Genomic DNA, 21,037 nt, shown 5'->3' on the forward strand with positions numbered 1-21,037 from the left:
CCTGGTTACTGGGTGACCCAGAAGGCAGCTGATTCAAGTGAGTCCCAGGATTTTAAAAAAAAAAAAAAAAAAGTCCCTACTAGGCCGAGCGCATTGGTCCATGCCTGTGATCCCACCACTTTGGGAGGCCGAGGCAGGAGGATCACTCGAAGTCAGGATTTCAAGACCAGCTTGACCAACATGGCAAAACCCCCATCTCTACTAAAAATATAAAAATTAGCCGGGCATGGTGGTGCCTGCCTGTAATTCCAGCTACTCAGGAGGCTGAGGCAGGAGAACTATGTCAACCCAGGAGGCGGAGGTTGCAGTGAGCCAAGATGGTGCCATTGCACTCCAGCCTGGGCAACAGGAATGATTTAAAAAAAAAGAAGGCCGGGCGCGGTGGCTCAAGCCTGTAATCCCAGCACTTTGGGAGGCCGAGGCAGGTGGATCACGAGGTCAAGAGTTCGAGACCATCCTGGTCAACATGGTGAAACCCCGTCTCTACTAAAAATACAAAAATTAGCTGGGCATGGTGGTGCACGCCTGTAATCCCAGCTACTAGGGAGGCTGAGGCAGGAGAATTGCTTGAACCCAGGAGGCGGAGGTTGCGGTGAGCCGAGATCGCGCCATTGCACTCCAGCCTGGGTAACAAGAGCGAAACTCCGTCTCAAAAAAAAATAATAATAAAATTAAAAAAAAATAAGAAAGAAAAAAAGAAAGGGAGGGAGGGAGGGAGGAAGAAAGGAAAGGAAAGAGGAGAAGGAGAAGGAGAAGGTGGGGAGGGGAGGGAAGGGGAGGGGAGGGAAGGGGAGGGGAGGGGGGAAGGGAAGGGGAGGGAAGGGGAGGGAAGGGGAGGGAAGGGGAGGGGAGGGAAGGGGAGGGGAGGGAAGGGGAGGGGAGGGAAGGGGAGGGAAGGGGAGGGGAGGGAAGGGGAGGAGAGGGGGAAGGGAAGGAAGGGAAGGGAAGGGGAGGGAAGGGGAGGGGAGGGGAGGGGAGGGGAAGGAAGGGAAGGGGAGGGGAGGGAAGGGGAGGGAAGGGGGGAAGGGAAGGGAAGGGAAGTGGAAGAAAAAGAGGAAGGAAAGCCCCAACCGAAGTTCAGGCTGTGGCACAAGCTCTCTGCCTCCTGAGCTATGTGACCCAGCATGTCCAGTGATGCTGGAATCACCATGGTGGATAAAGAATGGAGTCTTTGGTGAGCTCCCAGGGAGAACTGCAGCACACGCCCTAGGGTTCCAGACAACCCTCCCATGTCATCTCTGACAAAGACGTCATCCTCTCTCTGACAAAGAATTACACTCTGAAAAACAGCCATAGTATGCTCTTGGGCCCTCACAGAGACTAAGAGCCTGACCGGTGGATACCAAGTGACCATCAGCCTGAGATGGCCGTCCTAAGCTGAATGATGGGTCATAAGGTTGGACATGCAAGGCAACAATCCAGTATGTGATGGGAGGGATACATTCGAACCAGGCTCAGCTGCTTCAGAACACGTAAGTAAATTGCATGAGCAGCTGGTGGCCCAGATCCCCAAATCACCTGCCTCTATTGTACTACTGCTGCTTCAATCCGCATGTACGACCTCTGGGCAGGGGTGGGCAGGGTGTCCATATAACCAACTGATAAATGTGCCAGCATCATATGCTGGCACTAGCAGCAGTGTGGCTGCACTCAGGAGGTCGCTGAAAGATGACGGTAAAGGAAAATCCTACCAGAGGTCAGAGCTGCAAGCATATAGCTGTTCATCCATTTTGCACATGGGGAGCGATAGTCCAGGGTAAGAATATACACTGACTACAGGGAAGTGGCACCTGGCCGAGCCAGCTGGACAGGGCTCTGAAAGGAATAAATAAAATGGAAAGACTGAGAAAAGAAGATCTGGGAAAAACACAGGGTACGGCAGGGCCGGGACCAGGGGGCATCTGCACAACCTAAGGATGAGTGCCTCCCTAGGAACCTCCTTGCCTCACCCAGTCCCAGCCTTGGCAGATGGGCTATGGAAGTGGGCACACAGGGTGTAGATCTTTGGGACTCACATTAATGCTCACCAAAGAGCATCCATCACCAGGGAGGCAGTCAACAACGCGTTGGGTAGGATAACTCATCCTGTAAGATGTTAGCCAGCCTTTCCCTTCAGCCACCTGTACCCCCCAGGGCTGGCACAATGGGCTGATCAACATAGTAGACTTGGTGGCTTCTCAGGGGCTCAAGATCATAGACACCGTCTCACTAACGTGCAGAGCTACAGCTAAGCACCCAACTTGCTTGCAGCAGACACTGACACTGAGTCCTATACCTGGTGCTATTCCTTAGTGGGGAGAGAAAACATCCAGCCATATGGTGGCAGGTCGATGACATCAGAGCCCTTCCTCTTTTGAGGGAGCAGTGATTTGTCCTTACCAGAATTATGACAAACTCCAGCAGCAGCCTCCATGTGCCTACAGAATGCCTGCTCTCTCCGCATGGTATCCCACAGCACAGTGCCTCAGACCAAAGAACCCATTTCACAGCGAAGAGGCGAAACAGGCTTTCGATCACAGGGTGAACTGGTCCTGCCCATCACCCATAATTAATCAGCATGATAGAATGATGGAGTGGCCTGTTGAAGGCCCAGGAAGGCACCATCTGGGGAACAACTCTTTGTGGGGGTGCTGGTATAAAAATAGACACGTAGACCAATGGAACAGAATAGAGAGCCCAGAAATAAAGTCAAATATGCACAAATTTGTGAGCTTTGACAAAGCACACAAAAACATAAATTAGGGGGCTGGGTGCAGTGGCTCACAACTATAATCCCAGCACTTTGGGTGGCCAAAGCAGGCAGATGGCTTGAGCCCAGGAGTTCAAGACCAGCCTGGGCAACATGGCAAAACTCTGTCTCTACAAAAAGTACAAAAATTAGCCATGTATGGTGGCGCATGCCTGTAGTCCCAGCTACTTGGGAGGCTAAGGTGGGAGGATCGCTTGAGCCCAGGAGGTTGAGGCTGCAGTGGGCTGAGATTGTGCCACTGCCTTCCAGCCTGGGTGACAGAGTGAGACGCTGTCTTTTTTTTTTTTTTTAAGATGGGGTTTCACCATGATGGCCAGGCTGGTCTTGAACTCTTGACTTCAGGTGATCCACCTACCTCGGCCTCCCAAAGTGCTAGGATTACAGGCATGAGCCACCACACCCAGCTGAGACCCTGTCTTAAAAAATAAACAAATAAATATATTGGGGAAGAACACCTTGTTCAATAAATGGTGTTGAGTAACCTGGCAAGCCACATGTAGAAGAATGAAACTGGTTCCCCATGTCTCACCTTATACAAAAATCAACTCAAGATGGACTAAAGACTTAAATCTAGGCCAGGCGTGGTGGCTCAAGCCTGTAATCCCAGCACTTTGGGAGGCCGAGGCGGGTGGATCACGAGGTCGAGAGATCGACACCATCCTGGTCAACATGGTGAAACCCCGTCTGTACTAAAAATACAAAAAACTAGCTGGGCGTGGTGGCGCGTGCCTGTAATCCCAGCTACTTAGGAGGCTGAGGCAGGAGAATTGCCTGAGCCCAGGAGGCGGAGGTTGCGGTGAGCCGAGATCGCGCCATTGCACTCCAGCCTGGGTAACAAGAGCGAAACTCTGTCTCAAAAAAAAAAAAAAAAAAAAAAAAAGACTTAAATCTAAGGCCTGAAACCATAAAATTTTCAGACGATAACATTGGAAAAACTCTTCTGGACATTGGCTTAAGCAAAGAATTCATGATTAAGTCCCCAAAAGCAAATGCTATGAAAACAAAAACAAATAAATGGGACCTGATTAAACTAAAAAGCTTCTGCAATAGCAAAAAAAACTCATCAGCAGAGTAAACAGCCCACAGAGTGGGAGAAAACATTCTCAAACTGTGCATCAGTTCCTATAGGATAAACAAAGACTAGTGTCCAGAATCAAGGAATTCAAACAAATCAGCAAGAAAAAAACAATCCCATCAAAAAGTGAGCAAAGGACATCAATAGACATTTCTCAAAAAAGTTATACAAACAGCCCAAACACATACAACAAAATGTCCATATCAGGCCGGGCGCGGTGGCTCAAGCCTGTAATCCCAGCACTTTGGGAGGCCGAGGCGGGTGGATCACGAGGTCGAGAGATCGAGACCAACCATGGTCAACATGGTGAAACCCCGTCTCTACTAAAAAAATACAAAAGATTAGCTGGGCATAGTGGCGTGTGCCTGTAATCCCAGCTACTCAGGAGGCTGAGGCAGGAGAATTGCCTGAACCCAGGAGGCGGAGGTTGCGGTGAGCCGAGATCGCGCCATTGCACTCCAGCCTGGGTAACAAGGGCGAAACTCCGTCTCAAAAAAAAAAAAAAAAAAAAAAAAAAAGTCCATATCACTAATCATCAGGGAAATGCAAATTAAAACCACAGTGAAATACTACCTTTCTTCTGTAAGAATGGCCATAATTAAAAAGTCAAAATACAATAGATGTGGCCAGCTGTGGTGGCTTATGCCTGTGATCCCAGCACTTTGGGAGGCTGAGGCAGGGGGATCACCTGAGATCACGAGTTTGAGAACAGCCTGGCCAACGTGGTGAAACCATGTCTCTACTCAAAATACAAAAGTTAGCTGGGCATGGTGTCAGTCACCTGTAGTCCCAGCTATTTGGGAGACTGAGGCAGGAAAATCACTTGAACCTGAAGGCAGAGGTTGCAGTGAGTCGAGATCGCACCTCTGCACTCCAGCCTGGGCGACAGAGACTCCATCTCAAACATACACACACACACACACACACACACACACACACACACACACACACACAAATAGATGTTGGCATAGATGTGGTGAAACGGGAAAAACGGTTTTACATTACTGGCAGGAATGTAAATTTTTACAACCACTATGAAAAATAGTACGGAGATTCCTTAAAAAAAAAAAAAAAAGTAGAGGCCGGGCGCGGTGGCTCACGCCTATAATCCCAGCACTTTGGGAGGCTGAGACAGGTGGATTATGAGGTCAAGAGATCGAGACCATCCTGGTCAACATGGTGAAACCCCGTCTCTACTAAAAATACAAAAAAAATTAGCTGGGCATAGCGGCGCACGCCTGTAGTCCCAGCTACTCGGGAGGCTGAGGCAGGAGAATTGTCTGAACCCAGGAGGCGGAGGTTGCGGTGAGCCGAGATCGCGCCATTGCACTCCAGCCTGGGTAAAAAAAGTAGAAATACCATTATATCCAGCAATCCCATTAGTGGGTGTCTATCCAAAGGAAAAGAAATCATTCTATAAAAAAGACATATGCACATGCATGTTTATAGCAGCACAATTTGCAATTGCAAAGATATGAAACCAACTTAAGTGCCCATCAACCAATGAGAGGATAAAGAAAATGTGGGATATATGCATCATGGAACGCTACTCAGCCATAAAAAGGAATGAAATAACGTCTTTTGCAGCACTTGGATGGAGCTGGAGGCCATTATTCTAAGTGGAGTAACTCAGGAATGGAAAACTCATTTATAAGTAGGAGCTAAGCCATGAGGACACAAAGGTTTGAGAGTGATATAAGGGAATCTGGGGACTTGGGAAGGATGGGAGGTGGAGCAAGGAATAAAAGACTACATATTGCATTAAAATCTCAGAAATCGCCACTAGATAACTTATCCATGTAACCAAAACCCAACGGTACCTCCAAAACTACTGAAAATGTAGAACATGTTTTAAAAAGGAAGAGAACAGTACATAATTTTTTTCAAAAACAGTATGTCTTGGCAGGTCCATCTCCCCCACCTGACATCTTGAGACAAAGTTCCTTTTCCTCTTTGTTCTCAGTACCAAGAACAGCGCATAGCACATAGTCATGAACCTTTGGCCTAAATCACAGTGAACGTAGTGAAAGGAAGTCCAGCTTCTAGTCCCAGCACTCACACCAACTTCTCAGACACTGAAAGACTCTGGCCAAGGCACTTCTCTGAGCTTCAGTTTACCCTTCTGGTAAATAGGGACAATGTTCTTGTCCCGTTCTTAGTCTGTGAGGATCAATTTAGAGAGAAATGGGATTAGTCCTTTGGTGTGGCGGGAAGTCTAAGCACACTGGGAGTTTAAGACATCAGCACCAGCCAGCGCGGTGGCTCACGCCCGTAATCCCAGCACTTTGGGAGGCAGAGGCGGGTGGATCACTTGAGACCAGAAGTTCAAGATCAGCCTGGCCAACATAGAAACCCCTCTCTATTAAAAATACAAAAATTAGCCGGGCGTGATCCCAGCTACTCGGGAGGCTGAGGCACAAGAATCCCTTGAACCTGGGAGACGGAAGTTGCAGGGAGCTGAGATTGTGCCATTGCAGTCCAGCCTGAGTGACAGAGCTAGACTCTGTCTCAAACAAACAGAAGACACCAGCACCGATGTTATTAACAACAACTGCTGATAGCATTGATGCTAATGATGACCTGCTTAGCTGGAGGAATTCTCCTTCCTTCCTCCAGGATTCCCTGGTTTTGACCTAATTAAGCTCCATTATCTGCTGAATGATGGAAGCCAGGCCCCCTCCTCTCTAACCCCTTGTCTCACAGATTTCTTTTTTAATTTTTAAAAAAGAGAGATGGGGTCTCACTATGTTGCCCAGGCTGAGCATGAACTCCTGGGCTCAAGCAATCCTCTCAGCTGAGCCTCTCAAAGTACTGGGATTATGGGCGGAGCCACCACGCCCAGACTCATAGATTTCATATGTCCTCAAAAAGTCCTTCCAGAAGTCTGACCCACATCCTTCATGTTGCAACCCTGCCCTCTCCCTTCTTCATGTCGCCTCAAAGCATAATCCGTGAGCACCTTGTGTAGCTTATCCCTGAGAGTAACATCCCCATTCCCACTGCAGAACAGGCCAAGAGGCAGAGGGGGAGATTTTCCAGAGAGAAAGAAATATAAGCCAAGAGAGATAAGAGAGAAAGAGTGAGGGGGGGAGAGAGAGAGAAAAAGGAAAGTTCTAGTTTGCGATGAGGGAGCAGAGAAAGAATCTGGAGGGATGGAGGTCAGATAGCAGTAAGGACTTCCTAACACCTAAACACAGAATGACACAGATACCCCCACCACTACACCACCGCTATCTACAGCTGCACGGCTTCCGGGGGTGGGACCATTGTCTTAAGGCTTTCCATGACGTGGGTCCTCTGCCAGAACGAAGGCTGTGGGTAAGGCGACATTTCCTGCCCCCGGGGCCAGGGCTCGGGGAGAGATGATGAGTTGCTGAGTGTGCACCCCTTTCCGGAGCACATACACACTCCCTGCTCTGGGGTCCCTTGTCAGGCTGCCCCCATGGAGCTCCCCCTGGCCCAGATATGTCCCCGAGGTAAGTGTGAAGTTGGAGGATACGGGTGAGGGGGACACCAAGACCCCCCCCCAACCAGCCCTGTCTCCAGGGCCGGAGCTCCCACTTCAGGGATGAGGGGCCCCACCCTAAGCCAGAGCTGGAAAGGCTCTTCAGCACCACAGCCCTGCCTGGGGCTCCATGCTCACTCATCCCTGAGGATAAAGGTGACAGGGTTTGTTGAGTGCTTCTCAGAGAAGAGAGAGGAGGGAGCAGGAGGATGAAGGGAGGAGGAGGCAAAAGACCCAGGACCAGAAGAGGGGCCTGCCCTGAAGCGATCTGCCTCTCTGACCATCCAAGGGCCAGCCTGGTTCCCAGGCTTTCCTTCTAGGCACCTGGTGTCCCTGACAGCCTCCTCTGGCAGCAATAGCTCCCACCCCCCATCCCCACCCCCATGCCACCTTGGCTCCTTATCCTCATGCCTGAGAAACTCCCCTGCTGCCCTCCTGCGTTTTTCCTGTCTTTAAGACTGTCCCAGCCCTCCGGGTCCCCGGAGCCTTGGGGGACGGGTGGTCAGGCTGAGATAGACACAGTCTGTCTCTGAGAAACCCTTTGCGCTCACAGGGAGTCACGAAGTCCCCGTCCCAACCTTCAGCACCTTCCAGCCCACGCACATGACCCGCAGGAGCTGCCAGCGCCTCGGCTACACTGCGGTGAGTGGAAACCTGGGGCGGCAGGGGCGTGCAAGGCCGTCTTCTCTCCCGCCCTCCCATGGGTAAGGACTTGCAGATGGACAAAGGCCACCCCGAGAGAAGGCAGGAATGATCCGGGTCTGCCAACAGCCTGGGGCACAGAGGGAGAGAATGAAAATGGGGAGTACCTCCTTCATGCACTGAGTTTCCCACTCACCCCCTCGATGCTCCTAGGCCCTCCGGCAGCTCAGGCTGAGTCCGCAGGTGACCAGGGTCCAGTGCATGGAGTCCCAGAAGCAGCCATCGGCACTTCTGGGACTTGCCCAGTGCATTCCACTTTCCCATCTCAGCCCTCCTCTCCCGCCCCGTCAAGAACTTTCCCTGCAAATTAGCTCAGTCCCTCATATGGTGGAAAAAGCCCCTCCCTCATTCTGGCCTCTTGGGTGACTTCTTGCATCATGTCCCTGCATCCTCGAGGCCAGGGAGTGACTGTCCAACTGGAAGGCCATGCTGCCTTTCCCGCCCCTCCAAGAGCCCAGCATGACAGCTCACTGCAGCTGGATTAAAAGCCCTCAGGACCCAGATGGCAGAGGAGAATCTCTGGAAGCCACAACAGCTGAAGCTGACAAAGCGTTTTAAGTTAGACTTTAGGAAGGACTTTCTGGGCAATTGTACCCTAAAATAGGCAGGAAAGGCTAGGTATGAGGAAGAGAAGGTGGCAGGTGGCTCCAAGTCAAGAGAAAGCCCACTCATCATGCTGCTTCCCTCTCCTTGAACTCTTCCCCAATCCAGGCATCTCCCCAGGCCCCAGAGGCTGCCTCCATCCCAGAGAATGCTGAGAGGGCAGAGGAGGTGCCTGGGAAAGGAAGCCTGTCCCTGCAGGCCAAGATCCGGGCTTGGTTCCAGAAGACCCAGGCCCACTGGCTCCTGCAGCACGGGGCAGCCCCTGCCTGGTTCCATGGCTTCATTACCCGGAGGTGAGTCACAGAGGAGGAAATCAGCCAAGACAGGCGCAGGGCAAGTCCCGGGTCTGGGTCCTCCCACTCCCACCAGTGTAGATGGAGGCATTCACTGCAGGCTGCCCCTCCCAGAGTTTCCCAGACCTTTCACTGAGGCATTTCTCCAGGGGAGATCATTGGAGAGGCTCCAATCCAGCCTGCTCTGTGCCTCAGTTTCCCCTCTCTAGGCTCCATTATCCTCCTGTCCCTAGGCCTCGAATGCTGGTATTTTCCAGCTCTCTCTCCCTCCAGACTTACTGCATCTTTACCTCCCAGGCCTCTCTTCTTCCACCCTTGCAGATCCTCCCTCCTCCATTTCTCAGCCTCACTTCTCTCCTATCTCTTTGTTCACCCTCCTCAGTTCAGCTTTGACTTCTGAAATCTGCCAGTCCAACTACTATCCCATCCCTGTTGCTACAGTAGCAGCCCCTGCAGGCTGCCCTTCCGGGATGAGGCTAGAGGAGGATGCGGGGGTCTCCTGAATGGGACTCCTGGCCCCTGTCCACGACCAGTACCTGCAGCGGGAGAGCAGCGCCCACATGTTCTCTCTCCCCATCTCAACCCTAGCCCTCTAGCTGCTCCAGTATGCTCGCTTGCGGGTAGGGGTTCCTCGTGAGAGCCGGGGAGACAGAGGAGAGGCTGGAAGTGTCAGAGCAGGGTTCGGCCCCCTCTCTCTGTCACCCACAGGGAGGCAGAGAGGCTGCTGGAACCCAAGCCTCAGGGATGCTACTTGGTGCGGTTCAGCGAGAGCGCGGTGACCTTCGTGCTGACTTACAGGTGAGGGGCGAGATCGCGCAGCGGGGCTCGGGCTCGTCGGAGGGGTGGGGCTTGGGGCTGGAGGAGCGGGGCTCTCAGCTCAGTCCCCGGGCTGCTGAGGTGGGGACACGCCTCGAGCTGCTGGCCCTGGCCGAGGAGAGGGAGACAGTCTGATCCCTAACGGCGCCCTCCAGGAGCCGGACTTGCTGCCGCCACTTCCTGCTGGCCCAGCTCGGGGACGGGCGCCACGTGGTGCTGGGCGAGGATAGCGCCCACGCGCGGCTGCAGGACCTGCTGCGGCACTACACGGCACACCCTCTCAGCCCCTACGGGGAGACGCTCACCGAGCCCCTTGCCCGCCAGGTACGCGCCCCAGACCCTGACCCGAGAGCCCAGGGTCTCAGGCCAGCGCCCCTCCCACTCAGAGCCCAGGCGCAGGACAGGGCACCAGGCACTTTCTCATCCCGAAACACCACCGGCCAGGCCTCCCTTACGCTGGCACGCTGGCACCTTCCTCTTCGTGGGAGGCCCTTCGAGAAACAGGAATGCTGGGCTGGGCTGGGTGGGGGGGCAGGGCGTCCTTGAGAGGCCAGCACAGCCGCACGGAGACAGAGGGGCAAGGAGAGACCAGGGGCACACAATCATTTGGGGTTTTTTGTGTGTTTTGTTTTGTTTGAGACAGAGTCTCTCTCTGTTGCTCAGGCTGGAGTGCAGTGCCATGATCGCTGCTCCCTACAACCTCCGCCTCCCGGGTTCACTTGATTCTCCTGCCTCAGCCTCCCGAGTAGCTGGGATTACAGGAGTGAGCCACAGCACCCAGCCTAGTCATTTGTTTTTTTAATGTAAGAGAGATTTACAAAGTACTTAGGCTCTACCAAGTGCTGGCAGGTCCTGAGAATAGACCCATGAGCAAGACAGACAGGTGGGTCTCAAACTCACAAAGCTTACTTTCCAGCAGCAAAAAATGGACAAGTAATAGAAATCCAGTGTGGAGAGTGTGATTCTAGAGGAAACCCAGAGTGCCCTTTAGCTTAGCAGGCAGTGGTGCACAAGTTCAGGCAGTGCTCAGGGGCCATTCTATGCCAGGCTACCTTCTGGGCACTGGAAAAACAGCAAGAACAAAACAGTGGGTTGGAAGGACAAGACAATGCAGGGAGAGGAGTCAGGAGCCTGAACTAAGGTGCTGGCCATGTGCATGGAGAAAAGTACACAGACATGAACAACAGACAGTGGAAGGGGCAGGACTTGTGTATGATTTCATGTTGGAAGGAAGGTGGAGCCATCAAGGCTGACTCCTAAGGTGCTATTTTGGTAACAGGGTGGAGATGTCACTTTTTAGTCAGGAAGGACATACTGAGAGAGGAGGGGGTTAGGGCAAGGAAAAGAATTCTTTAGATTCCACAGTACACCTCCGGATGGAGACGTGCACTTGGTGGATAGCAGGAGCACGAGAAAAGCCCTGTGACCTTAGCCTACAGGGGCCGTGGGCATGGGGACAGCATTCATGGACCAAGGGCTAATGAACGCTGAGCTAAAAGCACACCCTCTGTGAGATGGAACCATCCTACATGGGGATCCTCTCTCCTGAGGTAGTCTCTGCCCTTAAAAATGTTAGCTTATGGCTGAGCACGGTGGCTTATGCCTGTAACCCCAGCACTTTGGGAGGCCAAGGCCAGTGGATCACCTGAGGTTGGGAGTTCAAGATCAGCCTAACCCAACATGGTGAAACCCTGTCTCTACTGAAAAATACAAAAATTATCTGGGTGTGGTGGTGGGCCCCTGTAATCCCAGCTACTTGGGAGGCTGAGGCAGAAGAATTGCTTGGACCTGGGAGGCAGAGGTTGCAGTGAGCCGAGATCACGACACTGCACTCCAGCCTAGACGACAGAGTGAGACTTGGTCTCAAAAAAAAAAAAAAAAATTCGTTTATAACTCCATAAATTAACCAGCAGTGCAGAAATAAACACAAGCACAGCTGTCATAGAGATTAGTCCCCATGCCAGTAATTTTTCAGCTAAAGACGTGTAAGGCCTACAGTGTAGAGGATAGCTGGGAAAAAGGAAAAAAAAAAAAAAAAAAAAAAAGACCAGTAAAGTTCTGTTGCATTTTCACAACCACAGGCACAAATGGAATCTGGCCTGGCCCTGTGTTCCAGATGCAATTAAGTTTAATGCAGCCAAGTGTGGTGGCTCACGCCCGTAATCCTACAATAGAAGGCTGCAGTAGGAGGATCACTTGAGCCCAGGAGTTCAAGACCACGACGCCTGGGCAACATAGTGAGACCTCATCTCTATAAAAAATGAAAACACAGTTAGCTGGTGTGGCAGCACATGTCCGTAGTCCCAGCTACTTAGGAGGCTGAGGTGAGAGGAGGGCTTGAGCCCAGGAGGTCAAGGCTGCAGTGAGCTGAGACTGCACTTCAGCCTGGACAGCAGAGTAAGACTCTATCTTAAAGAAGAAAAAGTTTAACCCTAGATATGGCCTGTGACCAGCGTTCAGCACTGCCTCCACCCAACCCAGGGTCTCCTCACCATCTCCAGCCCCTCTTCCGCATCCAGAAAACCCAGCCCAGGCCAAATTTCTGGGCCCATCCCACCCCCCATCCTCCACTTAGACCTGATGATTTTGTGCTCCGAATCACCTCCCCCTCCTCAACGTCCCCTCAAGTTTCTCAGAACTCCTTCTTTCCCAGCAGACTCCTGAGCCTTCAGGACTTTCCCTGAGGACTGAAGAATCAGACTCCGGAAGCAAAAGCCAGGACCCAAACCCCCAGTACAGCCCAATAATCAAGCAGGGGCATGCCCCAGTCCCGATGCAGAAAGAGCGGGTCGGAGAGAAAGAGGTATTGGGCTGAAGGGGCTGAGGGAAGGGGAGGAGAGGCCTGCCAGGGGGTGCAGGCAGCAGGGAGGAGGAGGGGCGTAGCAGGGCAGAGGCTCAGCTGGGAGTTAGGCTAGGGCTTTAACCGCGCTGCGGTGTTAACCCTGCCTCCCTCGCTCTACTCTTCTCTGGCCTCACCTCTCCTAGCCCTCCCAGCCACTCAGGCCCAAGCCTCCCATCCCCGCCAAACCTCAGCTGCCCGCAGAACTCTACACAAGCCCTGCTCCACGCCGCTGCCCGGCCTCACCCCCCAAGCCCCCCAATCCTATCTACAACGAGCCTGATGAACCCATAGCCTTCTACGCCATGGGCCGGGGCAGCCCCGGGGAAGCCCCCAAAAACATCTATGTAGAGGTGGAAGATAAGGGCCTGCCTGCCACCCTTGGTCACCCTGTCCTACGGAAAAGCCGGTCCAGGCCTGTCCCAGGAGCCCAGGTAATGGGTGTGCCAGGAAAGGTGGGTGCAAGAAGGTCTCCCTGCAGGTAGATCGGGGAAGGGGAAGAAGGTGTTGGGAGTCGATGCCCAGGTCAGGGCGAAGGACAGGGGTGTGAGGTGATGTGGGAAGGGCGGAATGATCCAGGTGCCAGCCTCCCTTCTCCAGGCCCAGAGACTCCCCCGTCTTCTCCCCAGAGTCACTCAGACCTCATCTTTGTCAAGCCCCTATGCCCTCCTACCTCACAGAGAAAATTGAGGCCCCGGGCAGGGATCCCCTCAGCCTCCGCCATCGAGACGTTTTTGATCTGCATCCATCTTGTCCTGCAGGCCCGCTTCAGACGCACCTGGGGCTGACACCCCCCGCCCCCAACCACAATGCCTCTCGGGCTCTCTCCCTTGGCCTTCATGGTCCTGCTGTCCTGGAGAAAAAGAGCACTTGGGGTCCCTTATATCATCTCAGGGAAGTCCCAGGAGGAGGATTCTGCTCTCCCAGCCTCCTGTGTACTCCCCGTCTCCCTCTTCCTTCTCCCCACCCCGAAGTCTTCTGGCCTACCTTTCAAGTCAGTATCTCATGGCATGGGTTAGCCCCAGCAGCCATCCCACCCTCTCCCTCGGCCTCTGCGGCTCTCGTGAAGCCCTTCCCCAGCCTCCCTCCTCAGACCCTTCCCCAGCCTCCCTCCTCAGACCCTTCCCCGGGCTCCCCCTCAGCCTGAGCCTGCTGGCGCTCACCCACACCCCTGCCGACGCCTGCTGTCCTAGAGCTGACGCCCCTGTCCATGTCTCCATCCAAACTTCTCTCCAAGCTTCCGGTCAGTTCCCCCAGCATTCCACGGTCCCTCAGACCACACAGCCAACACCGCTGTCACCCTTGCCCTCCAAACGGCTCCTTCCCATGTTCCCTATCCTGACTGGTAACTCTCCAGCCACCCAGCTATCCAAGCCAGAATCCCAGGGCTCCCTCTGCACTGCTCCCTCTTCGCTCCCCACAGAAGCCACTCGTTCACTGCTGGATCTCTTCCTGAGTATATTTTTCCTTTCCCCAGTTCCAGCCCCCATCATTGGGGTCTGGCTTTGTCACCCAGGCTGGAGTGCAGTGGCACAATCATAGCTCACTGCAGACTCGAACTCCTGGGTGCAAGTGATCCTACCACCTCACCTGAGATTTGCAGGCTCGAGCCACCTCACCTGGCTCCCAAGAGCTTCTTTTTTGTATGGAGTCTTGCTTTGTCACTGAGGCCGGAGTGCAGTGGCGCAATCTTGGCTCACTGCAACCTCCGCCTCCCAGGTTCAAGTGCCTCAGCCTTCCGAGTGGCTGCTTCTGTGTACGCCCACCACCATGCTCGGCTAATTTTTGTATTTTTTGAGAGACAGAGTTTCACCATATTGGCCAGACTGGTCTTGAACTCCTGACCTCATGATCCACCCACCTCGGTCTCCCAAAGTGCTAGGATTACAGGCGTGAGCCACTGCACCTGGCCCCAAGAAAAAGCTTCTTAACTGGTTTCCTAACCACCATTCTTGCGACTTCAGATCCACTCTGCACCGAAGAAGCCAGGATGGCCTTGCTGAAGCAGCTGCTTGGCCCATGATGTACTCTAGACTTGGATGAGGGGATCCCACCTCCAAAGCCTTACCACCAGCTGCTCCCATTCTCCTGGAATGATTCACATCTCTCTAAACTCACCAAGTAGTTGCAAGCCTCCTGGGATTTGCACCCATCAGTATCTCTGCCTGTAGCAACTTCCTGCAAGCTCATCCTCTCGTTGCCTGGCAACTTTCTAATCATCAAAGCTTCAGGACCAGCTTTCCCTTCTCAGAGGCCACAGAGGCCAACCCCTGTGCTTTACAGACACCTGCCATGCCATTGATCACCTGACACACCCATCTCTTCCCATCTCCTTCTCTCTGTCCCTTCCCCAGCTTAGAGTGTGAGCTCCCTGAAGGCAGGAGCTGAGATTTACTCATCTGTTTCCAAAACACCCAGCCCAGAGCCTGGCATGGAGCAGGTACTCAGGAGACGTTTATTGAATGAATGAATGAATGAATGAATGAATGAATGAATAAGAAGAGTTTAGACACCCTCTCTGGAAGCCAAAGTCTGTTACGTGTTGAGACTGTAGGTACACCTAGGAGGCAGAGGGTAGAGGGTGTGACCTTGGACTGTTCTTATCTCTGCAGAATACAGGTGGCTCCCAGCTGCATTCTGAGATCTCTGTGATTGGGCAAGGCCCTCCCCTGCCTCACCAGCCCCCACCTGCCTGGAGACACACCCTCCCCCACAATCTTTCTAGACAGGTGCTTCAGGACAGAGGAAAGGCATGGCTCCCTCTCGGGCCTCCTCAGTAGGCGGTAAGTCTGAGCTTGGGGAGGATAACTTGGGAGCATCAGGTCCATAGACCTTCACACACACCTGGCACCCTTCTCAGGAAATGTGGATGGATCAAACCACAGGTGATCAAAGCTGGAAAAAACCTCGGCCATCATCTATTGCAAGAATGGCAAAGAGGCGTCATCTTGCATGCCAACTCCAATCCATTGGTTGTGGCTGCCTAGAGTGCTGCATTGGAAAGGATGCTAAGGTCGTATCTGAACTCAGCAGAAAAAAAGCGCATGATTGATTAGTGATGTCTGCCACGGGTAGGGGCGGGAGGATGAGCAGCGTTACATTTGCCCTCACTGATCAAGTCCAACCCCCTCACTGTGCGGAAAGGAAACACAGCCCGAGAGGGACAGTGACTTGGCCAAGGTCAAGGACTGGAATCCAGACTTCCTGATTCCCTGTTTAGTGCTCTGCTCCTTCCCACACATCCACAAACTCCAGTCCACAGGAAACATCCGAGATTTTCTCAAATAGGAAGTCTGGCCACTTTCCAGAGTTCTGCTACACGGAGGCCTGGGTGCTGGGTCCCCTCCTCTGGATCCCAGCTTAACTCTGTCCCCTGACAGGTCTGGCCTGACCCCCAACAAAGAAGCCTGGAGGTCAGAGAAGGAAATGTAGAGTCTGCTCCCTCCGGAGATCCCAAGAATCCAGTGGCTCAGTGCTTGGTGATTGTCTAAGACAGCAAGAAGTGTGCGAGGAGGGCCCTGCTGGCTCCCACTGTCCTGGTTTCTCCTCCTGGAGTCTAATTTCCTTGGCCCTTGAGCCTTTGGGTCTGGGCCCTGGTCCAATAATGCTGCTGTTGTCTGAGGAATGGTTTGGTGAGAACAGATGTTAGAACTTGTTTGTCGATTCTTGTCTGGCTAATAAATCATCACCAACTGCCTCCCCCTACAGGGATTCAAGTCCTCCAGGCTCCTTCTGTCTCTGTCTCTGACTTTCTCTCTCTCAAACTGTGGAAAGCAAGTGGTTGAACTGCCATTGCAGTGAAGGTGGAGGGGCTCGAGGGCTGGCAGACACCAAGGCCAGGGCCACAGACCTCTGCAAAGTATTCCTTCTCTGGCTGGGACGGTTGAGTGGGCAGCCAGGGACATAGAGGTGGCTGCACCACCTAAGACATAAAGAAAGAGGGGCAGAGAGGTGAGCAGTTGAAACAGCCCCTTCACTTTCTCTGCAACCCTCGCTGCTATGTACAGGACTGGGAGAAGGAAGATGTGTGTGTGAGCCCTTAGAGGACAGGAATCCCCTTGGAACTGGCTCCAGGACTCTCATCTTCTAGCCTCTTGGGCTTAGGCCCTTTGCCTCAATTAGGACCCCATTCTCTCCCCTATCCCTCTTGCTTCCCCATTCTCTGCCCAGACCCACTAAAGAGCCAGCCTCCTGTCCTCGTGCAAAGCTCTACACTCTGGGGCTCTGGCATGTGCCTTAGGTCTTACTCTTGTCTCAGACTGGGGACTTTTTTTTTTTTTTTTTTTTTTTTTAAGACAGGGTCTTGCTCTGTCGTCCAGGCTGGAGTGTAGTGGCACAATCATAGATCACTGCAGCCTTGAACTCCTGGGCTCAGGAATCCTCCTGTCTTAGCCTCCCAAGTTGCTGGGACTACAGGTGTGCACCACCATGCCCGGCTAATTTAAAAACAAATTTTTGTAGCCGGGCGCGGTGGCTCATGCCTGTAATCCCAGCACTTTGGGAGGTGGATCACCTAAGGTCAGGAGTTCGAAACCAGCCTGGCCAAGTTGGTGAAACCCCGTCTCTACTAAAAATACAAAAATCAGCCAGGCATGGCAGTACATGCCCGTAATCCTAGCTACTCAGGAGGCTGAGGCAGGAGAATTACTTGAACCCAGGAGGCGGAGGTTGCAGTGAGCCGAGATCACACCATTGTACTCCAACCTGGGCAACAGAACAAGACTCCATCTCAGGGAAAAAAAAAAAAAATTGTAGAGACAGGGTCTCACTATGTTGCCCAAGCTGGTCTCAAACCCCTGGCCTCAAGTTATATATTCCTGTGGCAGCCTCCCCAAGTGCCGGGATTACGGCTGTGAGCCACCACACCCAGCAAGACAGGGGGCTTTCTAAGGCAGGGCTGTGTCTGCCCCTGGATAGTCCTCAGGGCTCAGAGCTGAGATGAAATCATCCAGAGCTGCCCAGGCTTGGGGACTCCAGTGGTCCCATCTGTGCAGGCTGTTCTTTTCACATTCACTCCTACAAGAGTCTAGTCCTGGCAATCAGCCGGTCAGGGGCCCTGTACCTACCTGAGACACAAGAACCCTCCAGACCCTTTCCTTAAGCCACAGTCCCTAGGCCTGGGCATTGCCACCACCACACCACCCCCAGCCTGGCCCAGATGCCAGCTCCAGTGACTGGCCAATTCCCCTCCTTTCCACTCCAGTGCTAATCAGCTTAAGGAGAAATATGGTGCTGAGTCAACAGAGTTGGGGTTCCACTTCCCTTTGTATAGACCTCAGATCTCAACACCCTCCTAAGCAAGAGGAGAGGTGGGGAGGGAGGCAGAGGGGCAGGGAGGGAGGAGCAGATGGCTTTGCTGCAATCAAGGAGGAGGCTGAAAGTGCCAGAAAGGTCTCAGATTAGACACAGGGAGCCAGTTACCTCGTGGCTGATTCCTTGGGGCAGGGGAGGAGGCAGAAAAGAGTGGCGTATTTATTGCACAGCAAGAGACAGGAATCAGAAAGTCAGAGAAGAGATTTCCTCAGACTTAGGGATGTAACAGAATGGGCAGGTGTGGGGAGGGGGACCGAAAAGGCCTAGTGACCCACTTGGTGTTTCTGGAGGAGAAAGCCTGGGGCAGAACAGGGGCAGGAGCAAAGCCAGGGGCAGGGCATGACCTAGGGACCCTCTCCGTCCTTCTGCAGCTCCACAGAACATGGGTGGACACACCAAAGGGGTACTGGAACTCAGATGAAGCTATGCCACCAAGACTCTGGGTCTGTCGTGGACTAGTGTCAGATCCACTGCTCCCTCCGTTCCTTATGCAATGGAGATATGCCTCATTTGCACACAGGGTCTCATGGCACACAGATGAGACCATGCAAGTGAAGGGCTTTGAAAAGCAGTACTGCTGGGGCTAGAAGGGACTTCAGAGACCCTTGATGACAGTTTTTGGCTCAACTAAAGAGGAAACTGAGCTCTAGAGAGGGGAGGTGACAGGGAGCCAGGTACAGTCAGGCTCAGGGGCCGGATCTTGTCATCCCAACCCAGTGTTCCTCCAAATACCACGGGGCCCCCCCTAGGCCAAAAGATAAGGTCCCAGTCCTGCTGAGGGCCACAGCTGCAGGCCCAGCTCTGAAGACCAAGGTGACGGAACCTTCCTTCCCCTCATGAGGGGCCCCCTGCACCACTGCACCATCCTGTACACTTTCCTCCAAGCTGAGGCCTGGGGCTGCGGTGAGACCTCAGGAGGGAGAAGTTGAGTAACTGTCCAGGAAAAGGGAACTGGGGCAATTATGCTGAGCCAGACTCCACATACCAAGAGGGGGAGGGCATTTCTCACCGCCTCAGTCTCCGTGTGGCCATTCCATCCTTCCTCCTGCCTCCTCCAGGCAGAGTCGCTCTGGCTGAGCCCATTCCCAGATCTGTGAGAGGACAGCCTCTCACCCTGTCACAGCACATGGAAGACCTTGCTGTGAGTAGAGGGCAGTGCCCACTACAGGGTCCAGCTCTGCCCTCCAGCCCCATCCCCTTCAGCACCACACCTTACCCTGACGGCTCTTTCCTGCTCCGGCCTCCCCTGAGCTGCCCCTTTCATCCTATCCGCTCCCTCAACTAATGCAGCACAGTCTCAGTAAGATCTGTAACTCTGGCTCAGGGGCTTCCCCGGGAGACTAAAGAGCTAACATCACACCCCATGAACCCACTCAGGGAGGGGCAGGGGCTGGTCATCACCGAGTCCTCACCTGAAAGAAAGCTGAACCCAGGCTGGTCATGGTGGCTCATGCCTACAATCCCAACACTTTGGGAGGGCGAGGTGGGCGGATCACCTAGGTCAGGCATTTGAGACCAGCCTGGCCAACACGACAAAACCCCATCTCTACTAAAAATACAAAAACATTAGCCAGGCACGGTGGCAGGGGCCTGTTTTCCCAGCTACTTGGGAGGCTGAGGCAGAACGGCTTGAACCCGGAAGGCTGAGGTTGCAGTAAGCTGAGATCGCACCATTGCACTCCAGCCTGGGCAACACGAGCAAAACTCCGACTCAAAAAAAAAAAAAAAAAAAAGAGCTGTTATAACTCAATCAAGACAGTAAAAAAAGCAAGCAAGCTGAACCCAGAGGGAAAGGGATAAAAGAGGCAGACAGAAGCCCACAGCCCAGAGCGTTCCAGCGCGTTCCAGCACCCTTGCCACTTTCGCCAGCCACCACTGAACTACTCCTTGATACATTGGGTTTCTTGGACAGCGAGCTCAGCACCCCAGCTAGGGTGGAGACGTGGCTGGCCCCCCTGAAGGGGCCAGTGGTGTTGCAGAGGCACTGAAACACCCTCTTTACGACAACTTCATCGTCTCTGTGATCCTTGTCGACCTCAGCTTCTCCAGCTCCACCGTCCTGGTCGATGCGATACTGCACACCCAGCTTTGCCCCAGCCCCTCCAACATCTTCCAGCGCTAACTGGATCCATTTCTGACCAAGGCCTTCACACCTTCCTCCTTCTGCCCCTTGGCTGTTGCTGCCGTGCTAATTTTAACCGTCACTTATTTCTCCCTCATTTCTGTCTCTGTCTTCTGTTCATCAGAACTTGAGGCTACCACCTCCAGGAAGCCCTCCCAAATGCAGGCTATCCATTTTCTGTTAGTTATTTCTCAGTGACCAGGAAATTCCAACCATCAAATAAAATGCCATCTTTGGTAGGACTAAAAAGTGGCTTTTAAACAAAATGTGGCTTAAGACTACTTGAGTGAACTGAAGGAAGTGGGAGGCAAGAAGACCCTTAGAGGTATTGAGCCCAATTCTGTCCATTTCCAGAAGACCCTGGGACTCTCCCTCGCACCATCTTCTGCCTGCCGGCCCAGAGCACTTCCGGCTACATTACGGCACAGCCCCCAAAATGAGAAAGTTGAATCCCAGGAGTGTGGCAACTCACAGGGGCAGGGCGGCATCTGAAGCATACTGGATGTAAGAAAGGAAGCACTGGACTCATTGGAAGTTGAGATTTTAGGCCCTTCTAAGCCCACCTCACCACCTGCGACATCCCAAAGGGACAGGATCTCAGCCCCCCTGACCCCCAGTGCCTGTTACCACTGGGAGCATAATGGGGCTGAAGCTCCTTGCTGAAGGCTTGACTGGATGCACGGATTTGGACAACTACAGCCCGAGTGTCCCTGTGGGATGCAGGAGCCCTGTCTGGCTCCAACCCGAAGTAGGTCAGATTTCAGATAAGCGGGTGGTTTTCCTGTAAGTGATGAAACCCTCTCTGTGCTTAATGAGAAACAGACTCCTCAACTTACCCCAGCATACAAAACCAGAAGCTTGGTGAGGTTCCTAACTTCTGTCTCTTCCTTCCCATCCCCAGATCCCCACTACATACCTCAAATGGCCCCTATGGTCTCAGCCGCCCCTCTCTGTCCCCAGGAATTCCAAACACTAATTCTTCCCAATGTTTTCCTGCAACAGTACACTCAAGTGTCTATT

At 53.2% G+C, this 21,037-nt stretch overlaps 1 protein-coding gene across 4 annotated transcripts; it reads left to right on the top strand.

Moving 5' to 3' along the window:
- The first annotated feature begins 7,126 nt into the window (after positions 1-7,126).
- On the top strand, positions 7,127-16,287 carry SH2D2A (SH2 domain containing 2A). 4 transcript variants are annotated; one of them, XM_003937860.2, is made up of 9 exons: positions 7,127-7,300; positions 7,883-7,971; positions 8,743-8,927; positions 9,636-9,725; positions 9,899-10,067; positions 12,400-12,546; positions 12,729-13,016; positions 15,195-15,365; positions 15,963-16,287. In XM_003937860.2, the coding sequence occupies exons 1-8, from the start codon at positions 7,267-7,269 to the stop codon at positions 15,360-15,362; spliced, it is 1,170 nt and encodes a 389-aa protein (XP_003937909.1). In that variant the 5' UTR covers positions 7,127-7,266; the 3' UTR covers positions 15,363-15,365; positions 15,963-16,287. The 4 variants fall into 4 exon arrangements, with proteins under 4 accessions (XP_003937909.1, XP_074246074.1, XP_039316003.1 ...); XM_039460069.2 differs by having other exon boundaries at positions 7,154-7,300; positions 15,443-16,287; XM_074389973.1 differs by having other exon boundaries at positions 15,195-16,287.
- Positions 16,288-21,037: the final 4,750 nt, after the last annotated feature.

The sequence above is a fragment of the Saimiri boliviensis genome, chromosome 19 (assembly GCF_048565385.1).
Source record: "Saimiri boliviensis isolate mSaiBol1 chromosome 19, mSaiBol1.pri, whole genome shotgun sequence".
Classification (NCBI taxonomy): Eukaryota; Metazoa; Chordata; class Mammalia; order Primates; family Cebidae; genus Saimiri; species Saimiri boliviensis.